This window comes from Arvicanthis niloticus, chromosome 2 (assembly GCF_011762505.2).
Source record: "Arvicanthis niloticus isolate mArvNil1 chromosome 2, mArvNil1.pat.X, whole genome shotgun sequence".
NCBI lineage: Eukaryota > Metazoa > Chordata > Mammalia > Rodentia > Muridae > Arvicanthis > Arvicanthis niloticus.
The window spans coordinates 126,383,196-126,405,489 of NC_047659.1; the positions used below are offsets into that span (position 1 = coordinate 126,383,196).

Consider the following 22,294-nt stretch of genomic DNA (forward strand, 5'->3'; position numbering starts at 1 on the left):
GTAGGTGTTGGGTCTCAGGCTGTCCAAATGTCCAGAAATGAGCTAACACTGGACTACAGGAGGATTTCTGGCAGTTAAATAAAAAACAGCATTCCTCCAAGACTGCTTAAAACTGGTTCCCATCTGCCAAAGGGACATAAGGCTACCTGTGGCACTCATCAGTTTAGCAAAGCCCATGTTGCTTTCCAGGCTCCATCACTGTCTAAAGTACCTATTATACTGGCTAGCCCTTCTCACCTTCCCCTCCACCCTAAACTCCCTCCAGCTCTCCAGCTTCCACCCTCCCCCAGCCAGCTCTTCCCCTTTCTCCTCCCCCCCCCACCCCATTCTCTCCCACTCCTGAAGCCCTGGCCATGTTCAGTCTACTTCTTTCTCTGCTGTGGACTTTTCCAGAGGCCTCTGGCTGTCCAGTCTTATATTTACAATAAAAACCATCTTATGGAGAGGTCGCCGCAATGGCAGCTTCTTCTTCTTCTTCTTTTTTTTTTTTTTTTTGGTTTTTCAAGACAGGGTTTCTCTGTATAGCCCTGGCTGTCCTGGAATTCACTCTGTAGACCAGGCTAGCCTCGAACTCAGAAATCCACCTGCCTCTGCCTCCCAAGTGCTGGGATCAAAGGCATGCGCCACCACCACCTGGCGCAATGGCAGCTTCTTTACCGTGTCCCTTACATACAGTAAACAGTGTCCAAGATGACCCCAAAGACCAAAGCTTTTCCTTCAGAAACACTGAAGTAGAATGCCCAGCCCCCAACTCCTCAGTCCATAACCACCGTGGTAGGATAGGAGATATTTGGGGTATTAATTCCATACTATAATGCCTAAAAGTATCTTTTTCTTGTTAAATGGAAAAGCCTAACTTTTTTTTTTTCTCCTTTTTGAATGTGGTACATTTTTTTTCCTCAGAGTGGTGACACACTTCCTGAGAGACACAGAGTTACCAGCCAGGAGCCACCCGAAACCACGCCCCCTACCCCCACCAAGGTGGCCCTGTTAGTATTCTGTCTAAACTCTACCTCCACAGTTACCTGGCAACAGCCAGGTAGGTCTGGCCCAGTATAAAAGGGGCTACTTGCCCCTTCCTCTCTCTCTTACCCTCTCTCTCTTGCCTCTAGCTTCTCTGTCCCCTCCCCTTTCCCCCTTCCTTTCCCCCTCTCTCCACATGGTCATGGCTTTGGCCTGCCTCTACTTCTCACTCTCTGCCTCTACTACCCTCCTGGCTCCTCTCCCCATTCCCTGAATAAACTCTATTCTATACCAGCGGTGTGTGACTGGTCCCTCACGGGAAGAGATGCCTCTACATGGGCCCGCTAAGACATCCCCTTCCCTCATACCTCTCCACACACCCACAGAACATACTCTCTTTATCTCTTTATCAACACTTCAGGCCCCATCCAAGTGATTCCAAACACCCAGCTGGTTCCAGTTTTCCCCTCCTCCTAAGAAACTCCTGGTGGAAAGGTGTTAGCATTCAAATCGGCTGCCCCTCACCCCCCAGCCTCCCTAGGGAAAAGCAGAGAGCAGGCAACTATTTATATGACATACTTTATTTCCAATCTACAACCATTAAAAACACTTTGTAAGTTTACACTGTACAGTTCTCATGTCTGAAATAAGACACAGGGCAAGGACAGCTGGTGGACTGGATGCTGTCCTACCCCCCCATTTGTCCTGGGAAGGAGCCTTTAAAGATAGAAAGGCAGAGGGGGTAGTGGAAGGGAGAGGAGGAGGACAGAACAGTGGAAGACAGAGGTGGATAATTGGCCCAAGAATGCCCTTGGTCCCTTCCTTCCTGAGGGGTCCTGCATGGCTCACTGCAGGACTCTCATCAGGAAACCAGGCTGAGCAGGAAGGGGCTTCACAGTATTGGCCGGGTTGAGGAGGGGAGCCAGGATGGAGAGGAGAGGCAGTCTCTAGCTCTTCCCTAGGTGCTGGGGGTTGGAACTGATTTTTGGCACAGTCTACATGGTCTCCCTCAAATCGGGAGGGTGAGGAGGTGCAGCATGGGAGTGTGAGTAGAGCGGGCACGGGACTTTCTTCTTGCAGCCTTGGGCTTCTCTCCCTTTGTACAGAGGCCCTCTGGCAATGGGGAGGATCCCAATGATTAAATGAAAAGGGTCCTTGGTGTCTCCTGCCTCCAGGGACTCTCCCCCTTGCCTGCTCTGATCACTTACTCAGCTTTCTCGAAAATCCAAATTAGCTGGAGGATGGTGAGCTGTTTCATGGTGATGTTTCTACTATGAGTAGTTATCAGTGGTGCCCCCAGCTGCCTTGGCAACCTGGTATTCCTAAGGCAAGCCACGTTGGCAAAGTCGAGCCCTAGAGGCACCAAAAGGTTTGGATAGATGCTCGGAGTGATGTGGTGGGTGAGCCCCCCTGTGTGGAGAAGTAAACTAAGGCACAGAGATCAATAGTTGAGCCAAGGGAGGAACAAGGGTTGTCAGGCGGGACCCAGTGGATCCAGGGGAGGCTATGGAGCTCCAAACCACAAAGGATATGAGGCCCATACAGTTATCATAGTGCTCCTAAGAGGACCATAAAACTGGGAGGCTCAAACTTGGGATAGGTTTCCAGACTCTCAGCCAAGGTCTCTCATCATAGAAGTGGCACAGGTGGCTGGGTGCTTGTGGCATGACAAGGAAGCCAGACTCAACTGCCTCAGTCCTTCCATAATATTCAAAGAAAACTAAAGCCTCTCCCTTTAGGGTCCAGGGAGCTAGTGAAGGGCAGGAAAGGAGGCCAGGTCAATGGAGTAGGCAGAGGAAGAGAAGGGTCCCAGGAGGGTGAGGAAGGAAAGTGGTCGGGTGGAGCAGGGACTTCGGCCCAGGACCACACCCTTGGTCCCCTTTCACAGATCTGTGGATTCTGCAAACTGCAGATGTCATTGGTTCAGGGGATTAGGTTCTGCCAAGATGAGCTGATTTGCAGGGGAGAACTGATGGGATGGACAGAGAGGCACAAAACCAAAGAAAGAGAGGTCAAGCTTCCCCTTTACGAAAGCTACCAAGAGTGAGCTGGGCAGAGAAGACCCAAAGGTGAAGAGCAAGTCCATGTCCACCACACATCCTCCCAGTGGAAGGTGATGCTATTGGGAGACTGAGGACAGGGAAGCCAGGAGGCAGAGAGTGGGATGAGTCTGATGAGGAGGGTTGGAAGAGATGGAGTACCATTATCCATGGAAAAAGCAGATGCCTCTAGTGAGACAAAATACAAAATAAACACAAGACAGGATAATTCCAGATCTCAGAGCAAACCTTGGAGTCAGGAGACAGACATGGAACTTCCCCAGTGGGGTGGGCATGTGAGTTTGTTGGGACAGGAAGGAGACTGCCAGGGTCACACACAAATCCACAGGAGGGGACAGTACACCAGAGGACATAGGATACCATAGAGAGCCCAGGGCCCCAGAGGAGAAAATCTGGCCCTAGGCTAGGGCCACTCTGTCTGGTGGCAGGAACTGGCTAGAAGGTAGTGACAAGAGGGAGATTCTAATGATAAAGGAGGAGTGGAGGTGTGTGAGGCAGGAAGTGAACCCCAACCAAGATGAGGATCCAACCACACCCCTGGAGCACGCTTCATTCATTATGTATAGAATGGGAGAGTTGGGAGCTATGCCTTGGGCAAGCCATGCCCTTCTCCACATATAAGGGGTGAAACACAAATGATAAATACTGGGTTCTATCTACATGAGTACCTAAACCAGGCCAGTGGAGAGAAAGCAGCTGGGCGGTGGTGGCACACGCCTTTAATCCCAGCACTTGGGAGGCAGAGGCAGGTGGATTTCTGAGTTCAAGGCCAGCCTGGTCTACAGAGTGAGTGCCAGGACAGCCAGGGCTACACAGAGAAACCCTGTCTCGAAAAACCAAAAAAAAAAAAAGAAGAGAGAAAGCAGACCAGAGGTCATCCAGCCTGGGGCAAGGGTGGGAGTTACTGTGTAGGGGTTAGTTAGTAATTATTATGGGGGTATGGTATTTCAGTTTGGGACCAAGAAGTAGTTCTGGAGATAGTGGTGGTTTATTTAAAGGACTCTTAAGACCAGGGGCGGTGGCAAATGTCAATGGTGATGAGGCAGAAAGGTAGTAAGAGTCCAAGCTCATCCTTGGTTACACAGTGAGTTGGAGGCCAACTGATGATACAACAGATCTTGTCTCAAAGTGAATACATTTTTTAAAACCTCTTAGGTGCTGGAGATGTAACTCACTGGTGAGATGCACACCTCACCTGCACTAGGCTTGGAGTCTCACCCTGGGCATGTGCAAATGCATGCACATACGCACACAAAAGGACTACGGTAATATTTTAAAATGTGAGCAGGTTGGTGAGATTCTCCTCTGGTCCCCTTCTATTTAACGCAAATGAGGGAAGGGGGTACATGCTACCACTGAGGGGCTCCATGGCTATAAAGACAGTGGTCAGATTCACTCAGATTTATATAGAACGTCAGCTTCTTTAGTCAAACAGGCATGATGTATTTGGTCTTCTCTACAGCCACCACTTTATAGCTGGGGAAACTGAGGCATAGGCTAGCCCTGTGATTTGGCCAAGGTCATGCACACAGGTAGCAGTTTATTATTTTGTGAATTGTCTTCCGGAAGACACGTCTTATCTTGGGATAACCTGGTATTACACCCATCAGCTTCAGGGTCTTTAAAGAGACCTCAGGTTCTACATTAGTTTGTCTCTCGGAGCAATGGTGATTGGCTGATGAAAGTGATGAAGGCATGACATGTTTCTCTTCTCACCATGGCCTCTAGGAAACTCAAGAAGGAAATTTAAGGCTGGGTGTGGTGGCGCATGCCTGGCATTGGCAAACTTGGGAGGCAGAGGCAGGAAAATTACCACAAATTTAAGGTCTACATAGCAATTTTCAGATCGGCCAGGGATAATGTCTAAAACCAAAATCAGAAAAACAAATAGCAGGGGAGGAAGGGGGTATAATTTAAATTGTGTAGTTATGGGGATTATAGCAGAAAGGCTGGGAAAATAAATGTTTTCCTTTTTTTTCTTGGCAATGCTCGTCAGGTGCTGTATGGCTGAGACACACGTCCTTAGCTCTGTCATCCTCTGGCCTCCCAGTTTTGTTTGTTTTCCAACAGTAGGGAGAGAACCCAGGGCCTCACACATGTGAAGCAAGCATCGACCACTGAGACACCCACCACTTTCTAAAATCTTCGAGATGACACCTCAGAAAACTGCCCAGGCTGACCTTGAACTCACTCCATAGTCCAAACAGGCTTTGAACTTGATCCTTCTGCTTCTGCCTCCTGAGTAGCCAGGATTAAAGAAGGCTTGTGCCACCAGCCTTTCTGGCTTTGTTTTATGAAACATATGACTTAAGGTGGAATGCTAGTTTTCACATCTTTTGAAAACCCTTGGAATAATGTTTGGCTGAAACACCCTTACCCCTCAAATCACAAGTCAGTGCTCAGGGCTCTTGTTCAGGACCAGTCACTATGAACAGTGACTCAAAATGCAAGAGTTATGGATGGCTGGGACTGTGTGAATGTAAACACTGGTCACTGGTGCTTACGGATCTCCAGGGGGCTAAACCCATAGAACCTCTGTCCAGAGGCTGTGGTAAGGCCTAGAAACCTACAGAATGAACCTGCTCTCAGAGGTGCAGGTGCAGGAGGTCCCTGAACTACCCTCTGGAACAAAAGTCCAGAATTGAAAGCCTGTCTTTGGGTTTGGCAGTGGTGAGTTTGTACAGAAAACAGGGAAGAATCCAGCTATAAAGTTGAAGACTTTCTGGTTCAGGGCTCCAGGGCAAAAACTCTGTTTTCTCCTTTGTGGAATGAGAACGCTAAGCCCTGTTCTTTTAAAACTGCCCCTAGAGAGTTGCCCTGGAGAGACTAAGGAGAAATGGGGAGATGGTGATGTGACCCCTAAACAGCACAGTGCTCTAGGGAGGACACTGGAAGAATGCTTGCGATTACAGTGAGGAGGGAGAGGGAGGCAGTGGGCAGTTGAGGCTGGAACTGGATCCATTCTGGCATTCTGGGTGGGTGGTAAGGGGAAGAGTCTGGGTATTGTCTGGGTAAAAGCTGAGTGACAAATGTATCCATGAAAGGTACACAGAGTGGCATGCTGGTGCCTAGAAGGTCAAGTCTTTTGAGTACTCAGTTTTGTCACCTGGAGGACAGCTGGTAGATGAATATCCCTGCAGAGATGAAGAGACAGGGCCCAATCTGAGCTCCCAGAGAACAAGATCTCTAGAGGCCAGCCTTGGTGGGAGGAGGGCTGGGAGGAAGGCTCCAGGGCAAAGGGAAATGGATCCTGATTCCTTGTTCCATTCAGGGGGCCCTAAAGGGCTCTGAATCTCATTTCAAAACCAGTCACCACTGCTTCAAGACAGTCTCATTCGGTTTAGCCCTGGGAAGAGGTGAGACATAACTTAGTTGCAATCATGTAACTTAACTCACCCTCATGCCCCCAGTCAAGTTGTGTCAACCCTGTGCATACAAGCCAGGCAATCTTTTAGAGGACGGGACCCCAAGGCTCCTTGGGACATTGGTTCAAGGAAGAAGAGGAGGAGGAGGAGGAAAGAGAGGAGGAGGAGAGGTAGGAGGAGAAGGGGGAAGGTGAGGTGGAAGAAAGAAAGAAGAGGAGGAGGAAGAGGAGGAGAAAAGCAGAGGTGAACAGAAAGAACAAAGACAGGAGGGAGGGCGGAGCTCCTTCCCATGACCCCAGGCCTCAAGGGGCATGCCCCAACGTAAGCCAGGCAGTTGTCTGCTTTGGGAATGTTATCAAGACATAAAAGGCATTTGAAGAAACAAATAAACTTAGAAATTACATTTCAAAAGAGTAGAGAGATTTACCAACCAACCCTTTCACCCCACCCCCAAAGAAAACAGAACCAGTTACCAAGTAAAATGCTAAAGATCAAACCAAACCAATATTTACACGGAACATTTTCAACCCCATAGAACCCTATGTCCAGAGGCTTCCGTAGGGACAGTGACAAGTGGCCTTGCACAGTGGCAAGCAAGAATTAGAAATGGGGACTGAAAAACAAAGACCTGGAGCTTGCAACACCTGTTGGGGGGCCACAGGAACCAGGTGCTGAGACAGTGGAGATGTACAACCCATACGGAAACGATGGTAAGGCTGAATGGCCCCTAAGCCCTGAAGTTCAGGACTATGGGGACTTTTCTCCAAGCCTCCCAGGCTCTCGGCAGCTCTGGGAGGTGGCAGAAGGCCTCTGGTGGCTTGTGGCCTGGTGTGGTCCCCTCAGCTAGAAATAACCTTAGAGGGGCCTCTGAACTCTTAGAGGAGAGCAGTCGCATCCTGCAGGGAGCTGGCCCATGGTCCACTGGCCTGCTGGCTATGCCCACACAAGTTACTGGGCATGAGTCAACAGCTGCTGGAAAGCACTGACCCTGATATACTGCCCATAGGGAATGGGATAGAGGGGCTTTGGGTAAATGGCCCAGGTGTCTCTAAAAAGATAGCCTGGGTACAGGTAGGTGGGAGTGTAGAGGCATCTCCCTAGTCCTGGAACAAACCAGCTATGCAGCTGGCTCTCTGCCTTCCCGAGGGGATCTCTGCACAAAAGCCAATCCATCCCTGGATGAGTTCGGGTCCCCAGCCAGGAAGAGGAGGGCTGCGTATCACCTGCGTACAACTGTTGGTTTCTTGGCACCAAGGGGAGGCATGTGATCCTTCCCCATCCTGCAGCTGAGCTATACTGGTGTGGTTCAGGCGACTGCTAGGGCTGTAGGAAGGACAGGCAGTAGAGCTTGGGCTTGAAGAGCCATGAGTGGCTGTAAGGCTAAGAGAAGGGCTGGTGAACAGGCTGGCAGGCTGGCAGATACTCTCAGATCCGTGTGCAAAGCTGCAATAGACAACATTCTACAAGTCCATGCTGTTCTCCTGCCAGTTCTTACTTCGGGAACGTGGAAGGGTCGCTGTGCTCAGAACAGAGCTCCAGTCATCTGTGTTTGACTCATGAGAAAAGATGTTGGAGAGAAGGGAGGGATGAGAAGGATCGTGGAGGATACTGGGGAGTGATGACATCACTCTGGCCTGCAGTCCGTCTGAAGCATTTACAGTCTGACCTGTAGAGGCTGGGCTAAGTACCGCGTGATGAGAAAAATGTAGCGCGCTGAGACTAAATGGCCAGTGGTATTAGAGAACAAGGTGCAGACCCCAGCTCTGCTGAGGACCCTTCTGACAAAACCTGGAGACCTGAGCCTGGTGCTGAGCTGCCTCAGACACAGGGGGGCTCCATGGTGTCATAAGCCCCACGCCGTCCCAGTGGCAAGGATGCCTCTAATAAATTACCTTAGGGGCTCTGAGGGGGGGAAAAGGGGAGTAAGTTAAATTATTAAAATAAATGACCTTAAATATTTATAGTATGAAAAATTGAAATAAACAATCTAGGCAAATAAACAATGTAGGCCCTTGTCTTGGGCTGTGCCTTGGCCTCTTGGTGCTCTCTCTGGTCTGACCTAACCAATAGTCTCTCCCAGGGAGCATTTCTGCTCTCTGCCTGCTGCAGGACTGTGGCACCTAACCCTGCTGCCAAGAAAGAGGCCCTAGGGATCAAGGCATGGCATGTAGGCATTTACCTCTTCGTCAGGTGTTGAGATGAATGCTCTAACCCATTTCTGTTCTCATGGAGTCTCCTACGAAAGTTGGGCCTTCATGCCCCCATGACAAGGGAGTTGGCTCTGCTGGCCTCCTACTCTGAACCCGACATACTCCTACCTGTTCCCTAGCTCTTGCTACATGTGGCCACAGGCAGGGGGGTCCAGGGCTTCAGGATTCCAAGTGTACTTGGCCCTGAATTCTGCTCTATCATGTCCCCCTTCCCTGCTCCAGGAAGGCCTAGCAACCAGAGCATCAGGGCAGACAGGAGGGAACAAGAAGTGACGGTCACACCCAGGCCCAGCTCTTCTGAGATCCTCGAGCTGGGCCCTAAGCAAAGTGGAATCCTCTCGGTGGCTTCTCCCCCACATGTGGTCAGTAGGGAGCATCGCTGCCAGCCCTGTTCCTGGGGCCTGGCCAGAAATGCCTCCTTTTCTGGATCCTTCTAAGAAGCAGTGTGGGTGGACCAGGCCCCCTTGGGATCCAGGGCTGACTTGCTGAGCTCTTCAGGTGCTTTTGAGGCCCAGGCCTGGTCACCCAGGTTTGGTCTTTCTGCTCACTCACTGCCTTCCCCTGGAAATCCGAGGTCACTTCCCAGCAGTCAGCAAGACACCTTGCTTTACCTTAGTGTGAAAGCTCTTCTCTGGCAGTGGCACAGCCACTGTTCCTCCTGGATGGACTGAGGCTGAGGACTTGACCCCTTATCTCATCTCCAGGGTCTGGGCTGCTTGAGGCAGGAGCTTGGCTGCTCTGTGACTCACTGGGGAGCTGCCCTCTCCTCCCCGCCCCAGCCTGACTCTGAAGGGTGCAGCCTGCACTTGGAAGGAGAGTGCCGGATGGTATTGCGGGATGGCCTGATGAAGCAGGAGGCAAGCGACTGGGTGCTGCAGTCACAAACGGCATCCTGGAGAGAGACAGGGAAGAGATCAGAGCCTGAGGCTCTGGCTACAGCCACCCAGGACCCAGGACTCAGCAATGTCTCATGCTGAGACAGGGCCTGAAACTCCACTCTAGACCATGTTACTTCTACTAGGGCAACGATAGATCCACACTCTAATAACATCTGCAAGGCAGAGAGGGCAGATGCTGTCCAAGTTGAGATTCTCAACATTCTACACATACACGGCCAGCATAGCCTCATCTCTACAGCTTACTTCACACCTGCAAAATACTTTTCTGCTGCTGTGAAGTCTCTGATGGTTTTCTTTTTGTTGTTGTTGTTCTAGTGTATTGGGGCCGTTTGTTTGCATGCGTCTTTGTGCACGGCAAGTATGGAGTGCCCGTAGTCTGGAAGGTTGTCAGATACCCTGGAACTAGAGTTACAGACAGTTGTGAGCCATCATGTGGGTGCTGAGAATGGAACCCAGGTCCTCTGGAAAAGCAGCCTGTGCTCTTAACTGCCGAGCTATCTCCCCAGCTCCTGGGTCTCAGTCTTAATGGTTCTATAGTGTGCTACTGAATGAAAATACATATTTTCCAATTTGCTCTCCCCTTCTCCCCAGTACTAGAAATGGAGCCTAGGGCCTCGAACAAGTCAGGCAGGTGCTCTACCAATGAGATACACCCCCAGCTCCAGTTTGCTCTGTTTGCTTCTTTGTGTCGGGGTCACACTGTGTAGCTCCAGCTGGCCTTGAACTCACTATGTAGCCCAGGCTGGCCTCAACCTGTGGTGCTTCAGTTTCAGCTATTCAAATACTGGGATTAAGGGAATGTGCTATCAAAAAAAGAGTACTGAGGATTTCCTAAATACACTTTTGATGTGTATTTAGGTAGATTCATTTATTTATTTATTTATTTATTTATTTATAGATTCATTCTATTTATTTATTTATTTATTTATTTATTTATTTATTTATTTAGACAAGCTTTCTTTGTGCAGCCCTGGCTGTAGATCAGACAGACTTGCCTCAAAGATCCACCTGCCTCTGCCTCCCACCTGCTGGGATTAAAGGCATGAGCCACCAAACCTGGCTTATTCATTTTTAAAAAATTATTATCAGAACAAAGAAATGGTGAAAAGCACTGCTGTAGAACCCGAATGTTCTCTCAGCTCTGCCACTTCCTAGGCAAGTGACACGCTATGAGCCTTTCTCTCCTCTTCTCGAGCCTTTCTCTCCTCTTCTCGACAATGAGAGACGTGTTGTTTCTCAGGTTGTGAGGGTCAGATCAAACAGGACATATAAAGGATATGACATAGTGCCCACCTAGCACGTAACACGTCTCAGTAGCACACTCCTTTCTTCTTTCTATCTCTTTTTTAAGTGTTGGGATTGAACTCAGGGCTTCCTGTGTGCTAGGCACGCGTTTTACCATCAAACCACACTCCAGCCCTGAACCGCTGTTGCTTTCCTTCTTTTAGAAAAAGGATATATTTAACTACACACACACTCACACACGTCTAACTATATATGTCTGCGAAGTTTGACTCCTGTACATAAAAGCACCACATGTGTGCAGTGCCCAGAGGCCAGAAGAGGGCGCTGGATCCCTTGAAACTGAGTTACAGGCAGCTGTGAGCCACAAGGTGAGTGCTAAGAACTGCATCCTGCAAAGGGAATCAGGAACAAGTCTGGTGACTCAGTTTTCTTACTGCCACCACGGATTGGACCCAGGCCATCACTTTGGGGACAAGAACCTTTTGCTGGTCCCGTCTTCTTTTATTGTTGTTGTTTTTGTTTTGTTTTGTTTTGTTTTGTTTTTCGAGACAGGGTTTCTCTGTATAGCCCTGGCTGTCCTGGAGCTCACTCTGTAGACCAGGCTGTCCTCGAACTCAGAAATCCACCTGCCTCTGCCTCCCAAGTGCTGGGATTAAAGGCGTGCGCCACCACCACCCGGCTGGTCCCATCTTCTTACCTTTAGACTTAAACTGAAACAAGTGCACTTCCTGACCACAAGGCTACCCACCTTCAAACAGGGTTAAAGTCATTAACTTTCCTGGTTCTCAGGCCTTGGGACTCAGACTGGAACTAAACCACTGGCCAGACCCCATGTTGGAGTCTTAACACTGAAACAAACTCTCTCTCTCTCTCTCTCTCTCTCTCTCTCTCTCTCTCTCTCTCTCTGTCATTCTTATATTCATTTATATTCTCTTCTCTCCTCTCTCTCCTCCTTGGATGTACTAGGACTAAAACCAGGGCCTCACACATTATAGACTTATTTGGTGCAACTAAGCTAGACCCTAATCTAAACAACCTCTTCTGAAAGACTATTTGACAACACATCAAATGCCTTATAAATTTATAAATATTCTTTTATCCTATTTCTGCAAATCAAACTTAATGAAATAATCTGAAATGTAATTTTTTGTTGTTGTTTTGTTGAGGCAAGGTTTCTCTGTGTAGCCCTGACTGGCCTGAAACTCATTATGTAGACCAGGCTGGCCTCAAACTCACAGAGATCCACCTGCCTCTGCCTCCTGAGTGCTGGGATTAAAGATATGAACCATCGCTGGGCTCTATGTAAATTTAAAAGGTTTTCTATCAAGACATCAGTAGAGCATCCTTTATCATAGGGAAAACTGGGAAGCACCTAACACACAGTAACAGAAGTGACCTGTTCAGCAGTCTCTGTCCCACCGTACACACTGACTTCTCCTTCTGTATCGCTCTGTGCTTCCTCCTAGAGCCCTCCCTGAGTCCACAGTAGGACCTGCAGCTAGCTAGAATGAGGGGTACAGCTCATCCAGGTTCAACCAATCAGTTTCTTTCTCCTAAAAATACAAAATTGAGACAGAGGGATTTGAGTCAACATCTCTAAGGTGCTTGATAAGATTTGCCTGATCCTTTTTTAAAAAATTTATTTATTTAATATATGAGTGTTCTACTGCCTATTCATACACCTGCCTGAAGAGGGCATCAGGTCTCCCTCTAGATGGTTGTGAGCCACCATGTGGTTGCTGGGAATTGAACTCAGGACCTCTAGAAGAGAAGCCAGTGCTCTTAATCGATGAGCCATCTCTCCAACTCCTTTGCCTGATCTTTAAAGTAGATGCAAGCTGGGCGGTGGTGGCGCACGCCTTTAATCCCAGCACTTGGGAGGCAGAGGCAGGTGGATTTCTGAGTTCAAGGCCAGCCTGGTCTACAGAGTGAGTTCCAGGACAGCCAGGGCTACACAGAGAAACCCTGTCTCGAGAAACAAAAAACAAACAAACAAAAAAAAATAAATAAATAAATAAAAAATAAAGTAGATGCAAGAGAAAAGGGTGGCTCCAGATGCTTCAGCAGTTAAGAGTACTTGCTGTTCATGCAGAGTACCAGGGGTTGGTTCCTGTCACCCAGGCTGCACATAGTTGCCTGTAACTCCAGTTTCAGTGGACCTGACATCCTCCTGCCTCTGCCAATATGCACATACACATGATGAACAAAGACTCATACAGACACACACAAATATCTTCCCTGAGTCTAAGAGCCAAGAGGGTCCTGGGATGTGCCTAAGATGGTAGGGTACTTACCATCTAGCAGGCACAAAGCCCTGGATACAGTCTCCAGTACCATATACACCAGGTGTCATGAACCTACCTGTAATCCCATCACAGAGGCAAGGGAATCAGGAATTGAAGATCAAACTCAGCCACATAGAAAGTTCAAGGCCAGCCTGGGCTACATGAAATTCTGATTTAAAGAAAAGAAGCAAAACACAGAACAGAAGAGTTTGGACTTTCTAGGCTAATCCCCCATTCTGAGAGAAGAGTAAAGTTCATCCATACCTCACTGGGAAGGATCAAGGACCCATCTCCATCTCGAAGGACACCATCCTTCCCCATCTGGGACAGCATGGTGGGTCTGACCTCTTCACTACCACCTGTCTTGGCTGCCTTCTTATTCAGGATCCTGGCTACACCCTCAGATTGGTGGTAGCTGGCTGGCGAAAGGGGCTCTGGTTTCTTGGAGCTCTCCTCGCCTGCTGCAGTAGTGGGGCTCGGGGCCCGGCCACACACGTTCCGGAAGAACTCCTGAACAATGCCATACTTGGGAGGCTCAGGCTTGGTTCGGGCCTCAGACATGCCCAGTTTCCACACAGACTCGGTGCTCCCTGAGTGCTCCACCACACTAAAGAGGCTGGACAGCCCATCATTGATGTTCCTCAGTACTGGACTATCCCGTGTGGTGGTGGAGCGAGCCCAGGCCGAGCCATTCTGCTTGCCCTGGTGCAGGTTCCACAGGCTGCGGTCCTTGGTGCTGTCCAGCTTGGACACTGATCGCCTCTGGAGCTTGGGTGAGCCATACTTGGGCGAGCAACATGGCCGCTCAATGCGAGAATGGACCTTGTCCAGGGAGGAAGAGATCTGCTTGCTTCGCACCGACACAAGTGAGGAGCTTCGGGGTGACCAGCTCTTGCTATGGAGGCTGCTGCGAGGTGGGTCGGTCTGCAGGCCTACACTGACCGTCCGAATGGTCTGGGTGCCCACAGTGGCCAGACCTACTGTCTGGCTGGATGTGCTCTTTACCTTCCTCTCCAGGGAGCCGGAGCGCATGGCCTGCCGCACGCAGTTGGTGATCTCCTTCATGTCATCACTCATATTGCCCGACATCTCAAAGTCGTGCAAGGCTGCGGGGAAAGTGGGTCCAGAGCCTGAGGTGCTGGCTCCGGATCCTCCGTCCAGCCGCTGCCGAGAGAAATTGCAAAGCCACCGGCTGTAGGAGCTCTCGGCCAGCCCGTCAGCCTCGGCTGACTCCTTGGGCTTAGCTGTGGTGAAGAGGAAGCCTGGCTCAATGAGGATCTTGCCCTCCTTGTCATGGACCACAGGGACACCCAGGCGCCGGGCCACTGGGGGACTGTAGTAGACTCGGATTCCAGTCTTGTCTGGAGCAGTGTAGCTGCGCTGCATCTGTCTCCCTGCAGGCTCCTGACAGGCCAGGCTACCAATGTGGCTACAGTCCCGGGTGGAAAGCCCGGGCTTTTCCTTGGCATCTTTCTCAGGCTCCACGGTCTCAGTACTCACAAAGGCAAAAGCAGGGCTGTTGGGGAGCTTCTTGGTCCGGGCATCTCCGCCAGCAAGGTAGGGGGAACAGTCGAGCAAACTTTCAAACTCAGACATGGAGGAGACCGATTTGGTCCTGGGAAAAGTAAAGGAAGAAAATGGGGTTGATGGAAAATAACACATCAAGCACGCTGCTCTACTTACCTGGACACGCACGTGGGGACCAAGCCTGTCTTGCCTATCTCTTGTAGCCAACCTGGCTGCTCCCTCCTCAAACCCTGTCTACACGCTTAAGTAGCAGAAACACTAGGATCACAGTTAACCTCTAGGCAGAAGAAGCCAGAAACAGCTCTTTCAATCCCCTGAACGCAGCCCTTAGCACACAATGGGTGGAAGCTGGAGTAAGTACCTTGGCTCCTCACTCCTTTGCTAGGGTAGCTCTGATGGGCTCAGCCTCTGCTGGCTCCCAGGTTCCTCTGCAATCCTGAGCTCCAGCTACCCCGTGACTATCTTGGAAGGATCCCAGCCGCCTCCCTACCCCCATCTCCCCACCCCCATCGATCATTTGACACTCCTTTGACCCACTCACTGCCCTCATTCGCTATCTCACATCCAGGCTAGGTTTGCTACTGGAGTCCTCGACTGCATCTGACTAGTCACTGCGCAGCTCTGGGGGCATCGCCAATTATCCCACAGAGACGGGGAGGCACCCAAGGCCCCTGTGCTAGGAATGGCAGAGCTGGAATTTACACCTAGCCCTCTGGTTCCAGTGCCCCCCTCACTCTAGAATGTTCTGTACTGCCCCTCACTTCTTTCACAGAGGGTCTTAACGATGGGAACACTATCCTTGTGTATCCCCTTGGTCATAGCATGGTAGTAGGTCTAATGGACACTGCCCAGTAATACCCCAAAGGGATATCTACCATGATTCAAATTCTAGGGAGAAAAAGAGAACCCCAAAGGAGCCAAATGGCTTCTCTGTCAGCAACTGCAGCTGAGGCTCCAGTCTTCCATACCCAGAATCAACATCAAACTGCAGGCTGCGATCCTCACGGCCCCAAGCTCTCCGGTTCCCGAGTGCCTGGGGTTGGGGAGGGGGGAACATCTGGTAGTTCTCCCAATTCTCACGGGGGGTGGGAGTGGACACACGGAGCAGGGGAGTAAAGAGAATCAAAGCCAAAAGTCTATGGGGCTGGGGCCAGAGCTGTGGGGTAGAGGACAAGACTGGGGGATGAGAGGCCAGCACCTCTTTAAGCCGGTTCCCCCAAGCTCAGCTTCAGAAACACCCTCCTTGTCATGGGTCTTCTCACTTCGTGCCTGTCAAAGGAAGAGACAAGAAGGTCAGTTCTAGTGACCGGTATGTGACAGGTGATGACATGAGACCCCTGTGGGAGCCGAGCCCAAGACTCCACACATGAGTTCTCTCCTCTGGAGAATAAGATGCGGTCATCAGTAATCTAAAGGGTCCACTGGTCATGTCTGGACCATTACCTCTCACCCCCTTACGACAGCAATGTCATCCAGGCTCAGGTATCTGGGGTGCAAAGAGGGACCAGAGAAAGAGGGACCATGAGACAAAATTTTTCTATGACAGCCGCTGTACAGTTGATGGTCTGACAGTGATTTCAAGGTGTTCCCACACTGGGTCTAGAGACACAGCCCTGAGGGCCCATGAGTAAGCAGAAGCACATCACTAGTCCTGTGAGCGCCTCAAATCCTCTCTGCTTCAGTTCCCCAGAACAGGCATTTGGCTCTTGTAGCCCCATATCCTGAGTAGCATGCCATTTCTTCATGTCACGAGGAGGGATGAGATGAGGGGCCTGTATGGAACCTTTGTTCCTCAGCTCTGTGCTCTATGGACAGTCCCCCTGACCTTATGTGTGAATTCCTTCACTGTGACCCTACTGACCCCACTCAGGACGAGGTCAGGGCAATGAGAAACTGGGGCTCAGAGATGGAGAGTGACTCACCTAAGACCACACAGCTTTTTAGAAGTCCTGCTGTCTATTGAGATATAACTGAACTGGCCTGGGGTTTCTCCCACAGCAGAGAACCCTTCCCAAGTCCAAATCCGTGGGCAGGAGTCATGGGGTAGTGACTCTGGGGCTAAGGAGTCCAGGGTGTAAGGAGGGTGTGGCTTCTGGGACAGAGTTAGCATCCTTCTGTCACATTTCCCACAAGCAAGGAATTTTCTGGTACAGTCAGGGCCAGTAGAAGGTGGGTAGCAGCCTCACCTCTTTCCAGCTGTTGTCTTGCTTCTCCAGGTCTGAGTGCTTCAGGACCCAGGGCTCAGCAGCCTTCTGCAGCTAAGAAAGACAAAGAGTGTTTGCTGGTGGGCAGGGCTACTCTGAGCAGGGTCACTCCCCAGCCTCAGTTCTATAGGCCACATGACCCATAACATGGGCCCCGGCATTGGCTTCTCAGTAGATAGTAGCTCTGAGCCCCCACAAGGTGGATTTGGAAACCAGTATTAGAAGCAGCTACCGGCAGGCATCGTCCTGACCTGGCTAACAGAGCTAACAGGCGCTACTGCTACATTACTCCATACTGTAGTTCACAGAACAGCGAGGGCAGACGAGCAGTAGCCATCTCACACAGGGACCATGCTGCGGTCCTGCTGAGTCCTGAGGTGTTCCCTGGAGCACCACACTTCCAGGGTGCACATCAGTTCATTTAATCCTCATAGCAGCCATAGGAGCAGGTATGACTGTGATTATTTCCATGTAGCGGGTGAGAGGAGAAAGTCAACAGAAGGAAGGCCCAAATGTGAGCAGCTCAAGCAGCGATTGGGATGACGGGTACCACACCATCATTTCCTTTGAATTCCCCCATCCCTTCACAACTGGCTCCCACATGGGGTGACTCACCCTAGTTTCCCCAGGGCTTTCCCAGTGTTATTAAAGCTCATGTCCCTGCCCCAAACCTTTCAGTTCTGAAAAAGCAAGTAGGCTTTGCCTTCCACTTCCCAAAAGTCCAACGGAAGTCCTAAGCAACACCAGAGCAGGCTGGCTACCTGTCTGCACTTGAACCCATGTCTCAAAACTTTGCTTACTAGGAACCCAACGTAAGCAAACAGAAAGGAGGCGGCAACAGAAGTCAGATCAGCATGAATGAACAACAATCACAGATGAAGATGTAAACCAAGGCCCAGTCAGGCGTATCTAGGAGCACTGTGACATTTTGTGGCTAGCTCTTTTATTCCCTTGGCTGCCCTGAGAGATAAGAAGATTGAACAGCCATCCTCATGTGTAGATGAAGCCCAGAGATGAGGAGTATCAGAGCCAGGAGTCCCTTTGTGGTGGTTTGAATAAAAATGAGTGCCATGGGCTCATAGGGAGTGGCACCACTAAGAGGTGTGGCCTTGTTGGAGAAAGTGTGTCACCGGGGCAGAGGGCTTTGAGTTTTCAAATGCGCAAGCCAGGCCCAGTGTCACTCTCTCTTCCAGCTGCCTGTGGATCTGGATGTAGAACTCTCAGCCACCTGGCCAGCACCATGTCTGCCTGCATGCCACCATGGTTCTCGTCAGGACAATAAGGGACTAAACCTCTGGAATGGTTAACCAGCCCTGTGGGGAGCCGACAGAAGGCGGCTATCATCCTTGCAGCCATCTTGAGCCATATACCCTGACAAGAGACTTGATTACAACAGCCTACAACAGCTGAGCACACTCTGATAACATCTTGTTTTGGATACCCAGGATTTTCCCTTGGGTGTGTGAGACTTAAAGGTGTGTGATTTAAGGGTGTGACTTAGAGATCAGATTTAGAGACAAGGCCTAAGGGCATGACTTAAAGGCGTGACTTAAAGGCGTGGCTTAGAAGTGAGACATATAAAAGGCAAGAGGCACACAGAAGAAATTATTATTAGGTATTAGACACTTGGCACTTGGAGGAAGAACTTGGAATTAGGTAGTAGGCACTTGAGACAGGCAACAGAGAATTAGACACTAGACACTTGAACTTGGAACGTAACTTGTAACTTGGAAGGAAACTTAGAATTTGGAACTAGGGACTTAGACTAGGAAGAGAGACTGAAGAATAAATGGGATTGAATCACACTCTGTCTGGTCTCCATTCTTCACGTCTATCCTCACTCTCTCTCTTGCTGAACCCCGACCCGCAGACCGAAGCAGTTTGGGGCAGTGTGGGCTCTAACAATTTAGCCCCCAAGGCTTTTGGCAGTGTGGGTTCCAACATTGACGGAGCGGTCCCCAACATTTTGGCCCCCAAACGTGGGCTAGAGCGGCTCGCAACATTTTTGGCACCCAACATGGGGCAGCTCGGGCCACAACACAGCCCCAATTAAATGTTTCCTTTATAAGAGTTTCGATGGTCAAGGTGACTCTTCAAAGGAAAGAACACTGACTAAGACACTCTTCCTATGGCTGCTCTGCGGGTGGCTTGACTGGGCTGCTTACATCTACAGCACAGCTTATATGGATGTGGGGGCTGACCTCTGTGAGAGGCAGAGCCAGGAGAACTGAGCACTATAGGCTGGTCTGAGCCAAGTACTGGGGTACACAGAGTCTCAAAACAAACAAATAATAAAAAAGGAAGAACAGGGGGATGGAGGAAGGAGGAAAAAAATAAGAAATATAGGATGTAGCTTGGGTGTCCTGGTTTGAACAGAGGGAAGCAAATCCATATCAAAAGGTTGCAGGAGACCAGAGCTAGGAAGCCAACAAATTCCATACAAGGTCACAGCTGGGAAATCAAGTAGAGGAATGAATATCTGCAAGCTGGCAGGTTCCAGTGGTGTGCTGACACCTCACTAAGCATGACACGGATTTGGTTTAATGATTTCCAAATCATTAAAAAATGATATTAAGCTGGGCAGTGGTGGCACATGCCTTTAATCCCAGCACTTGGGAGGCAGAGGCAGGCGGATTTCTGAGTTCTAGGCCAGCCTGGTCTACAGAGTGAGTTCCAGGACAGCCAGGACTACACAGAGAAACCCTGTCTTAAAAACAAAACAAAACAAAACAAAAATTATATTAAAAGTTGGGCAGCGGTGGCGCACGCATTTAATGCCAGCATTTGGGAGGCAGAGACAGGTGGATCTCTGTGAGCTTGAGGCCATCCTGGTCTACAGAGCAGGTTCCAGGATACTCAGAGCTACACAGAGAAACCATCTGGAAAAACCAATATGATGATGATGAAGATGAAGAATCACTCATAGACAGGAAGTGGCCATATGGTACAAAAAGATGCTCTAATCAGACTTCCACACGGCACAGAGGATGTGGTTTGATTTGTGGGTGTACCAGCCTGATCTCACCACACATAGACACCAAGGAAATGTGACCCTCAGAGGTACAATGTTTCTCCAGCTAGTGAGTGTGATAGCAGGGAAAACCTAGTTCCTTGCAGGGGGTCAGCTCAAATCAAGAATCTGGAATCTGCCAGATGTTGGGGCTGGAGAGATGGCTCAGCAGTTAAAAGCACCTGTTGCTTTCCCAGAGGTCTCAGGCTCAGTTCCCAGCACCCACATGGCAGCTCACAACCATCTATAACTGTAGTTCCTATAGAGAAATCTGACACTAGCTGGAGGCCACCAGGCATGAATACGGTGCATATGCATATAAATGAACAAAACACTCATCCACATTAAAAAAAAAAAAAAAAGTAAATCTTAAAAAACAAAATCCACCAGATGTCAGAAACAGGACATTTTGGCTCATTTTTTTCTCTTCTGCAAAGTGGCCTTTTACAGGGCTGTGAGGGTTTTAGATGGCATCTGAGAAGACACCCAAAGGTGGTCGTTCTTGAAGAGATGCTCATTTTCCTGTCAGGATGAGTCCAAAGACTGGAGAGTCATGAGAAAAGGAAAAGCGGGTCTGCACACTGCTCTGACCACACACACACACACACACACACACACACATACACACGTGTGCAGACGACAGGAGGGGCTGCTTTCTGCTTGTCTGGTTGTCTGGGACAGGGTTTCACGTAAACCAGGCTGGCTTCAAACTAAGTAGCTGAGGATAATGACCTTGAACCTCCGATTCTCATGCCTTTACCTCCCAAGAACTTACAGGCACGAGCTGCCACATTTACGTGCTAGGCCAGTGCTCTACCAGCTCCAAGTGAAACACGGTGCCAGTGTGGAATGACTGGGGGTCAAGCAGCAGTTAAACTGAGAGAGGCTCTCTGAGGAGGAGGGAGGTACACACGCAGGAGCACAATGACTCAATTAGCGAAAACCAAACCAAACAGAAAACCCTCCACAGATGTACAAAGGGAGGGAGCAGATGGATTTTTTTTTTTTTTTTTTGTAATACTTAGGTCTTGATTTCCCTCTCTGGTCAGAGGACTCTAGCTTTCCTATGGGAATCACTCATGGCTCTTCCCATTTGGGCCCTGGGTCTTGAGAGGCCCTACTGATGGGCACACTATTGACACCTGCTCAGTGAGAACTTATGGGACAAAAGCACTTCCTTACTGCAACTGCTAAGCTGTAAGACGTGATTGAGAAAGAACAACCTTCTATGAAGCCGCCACGTGTAATAGCGAAGGAAGCCGGCGCTGGTGTGGGGAGAGGCCTGAAAGACTGCATCAGAGGGAAGGGCCTGACCCTCAAGGCCTCCTTGAGCTCCAGAATCCAGCTACCACTGCAGAAGAGCCTTACCTGACTGAGGCGGTTCTGCAGCTCCTTCACCTGCTGCTCCACCTGCTGCTTTTCTCCCTGCAACCGCTCCACCAGCTGCAGCTTCTCCTGGCTCCAGTGGCGCTCACTCATCTGCAGCTGCCTCGTCAGCTCCATGACGGCACTGTAGGACTCTGCCAGGAGGTGTTGCTGCTCTTCCCGCTCTCTCTGCAGTGCAGCCTTCCAGTCAGGCCCGGACCTCTCACTGGCACCCTTCCCAGCCTTCAGCTCCATCTGCAGGAAGAGACACCAGCTAGCTGGGCAGTGGCAGGAGACACTGGCTCTGAACCTATATGGAGAAGGTCTTCAGGGATCTTCCATCTATGCACCCCTTTCTACATACAAGACAGACCCCGAACCCAATGTTCTCTTCCTAAGCCCCTGTAAGCAAAGCACTACTTTCTGTCCGTCACTGAGGCTCCAAGGTGTTAGGTAAACATTCCACATCCTGCTACAATAGGCAGCTCCCCCAGCTACTGATAACCATACATTTATCAATTCTTACCAGCAGCAGTTTCCACAAGTGGAAGACATTCTTTATTCTCGACCCCTACCCCCTTGAAAGCTGGGCCCCACCTTGTCCCAGAGGACCTGCATGGGGACATGTACACACAGTCACATGATACATGGGTGAAGGAATGGTCTGGCATATTTTTCTCAGCCTAGACCTCATCATGGGGAGGCAGGAAAGAAACACACAGCCTCAAGACTCACAGGCCCCATGGATCTGAGAATGCTGATCCCTATGAGGCTGGTCCGTGAGCAAGCGCTCCGGGCATGGCTGAGCTCGTGAAGCAGAGAGGGGTCTGGGGGAACCCTGGAAGGTGGAGCTAGAAGGGAGACAGACATCCACAGGGTGAGGAAGAGCGCGGGGCTCAGGAAAAAGCAAAGCGTCTACAGACACCAGGTGAGGGCGGAAACACACCCATGGGAGCAAGGAGGTCCGAGGCTTGAGGAGTAAGAGCAAGTCTTCTACTTAATGCCATCTGGCCAGCAGAAACCTTCAGGATGCCTGTCTCCCATGGCCACAGATGGCAAGGAAGACACCCTGAAGCCAAGATGTGCTGGAGAAGGCCAGGGGCCCAACCTCTAGAAGCACAGTCAGAGCCTTTTCTGAGTGAAGAGCCTGCCTTCCCATTT

General features: G+C 50.1%; 1 protein-coding gene across 1 annotated transcript in view; it reads right to left on the minus strand.

Moving 5' to 3' along the window:
- Positions 1-1,528: 1,528 nt before the first annotated feature.
- Positions 1,529-22,294, minus strand: part of Mtcl2 (microtubule crosslinking factor 2) — a 68,260-nt gene continuing 47,494 nt past the window's right edge. Inside the window, exons 11-15 of the mRNA XM_034494021.2 lie at positions 21,137-21,388; positions 16,741-16,812; positions 15,753-15,823; positions 13,292-14,642; positions 1,529-9,490 (exon numbers count right to left, since the gene is read on the minus strand). Of these exons, the coding sequence (XP_034349912.1) occupies positions 9,344-9,490; positions 13,292-14,642; positions 15,753-15,823; positions 16,741-16,812; positions 21,137-21,388 (1,893 nt within the window). The 3' untranslated portion in view covers positions 1,529-9,343. The remainder of the gene's footprint in view (positions 9,491-13,291; positions 14,643-15,752; positions 15,824-16,740; positions 16,813-21,136; positions 21,389-22,294) is intronic.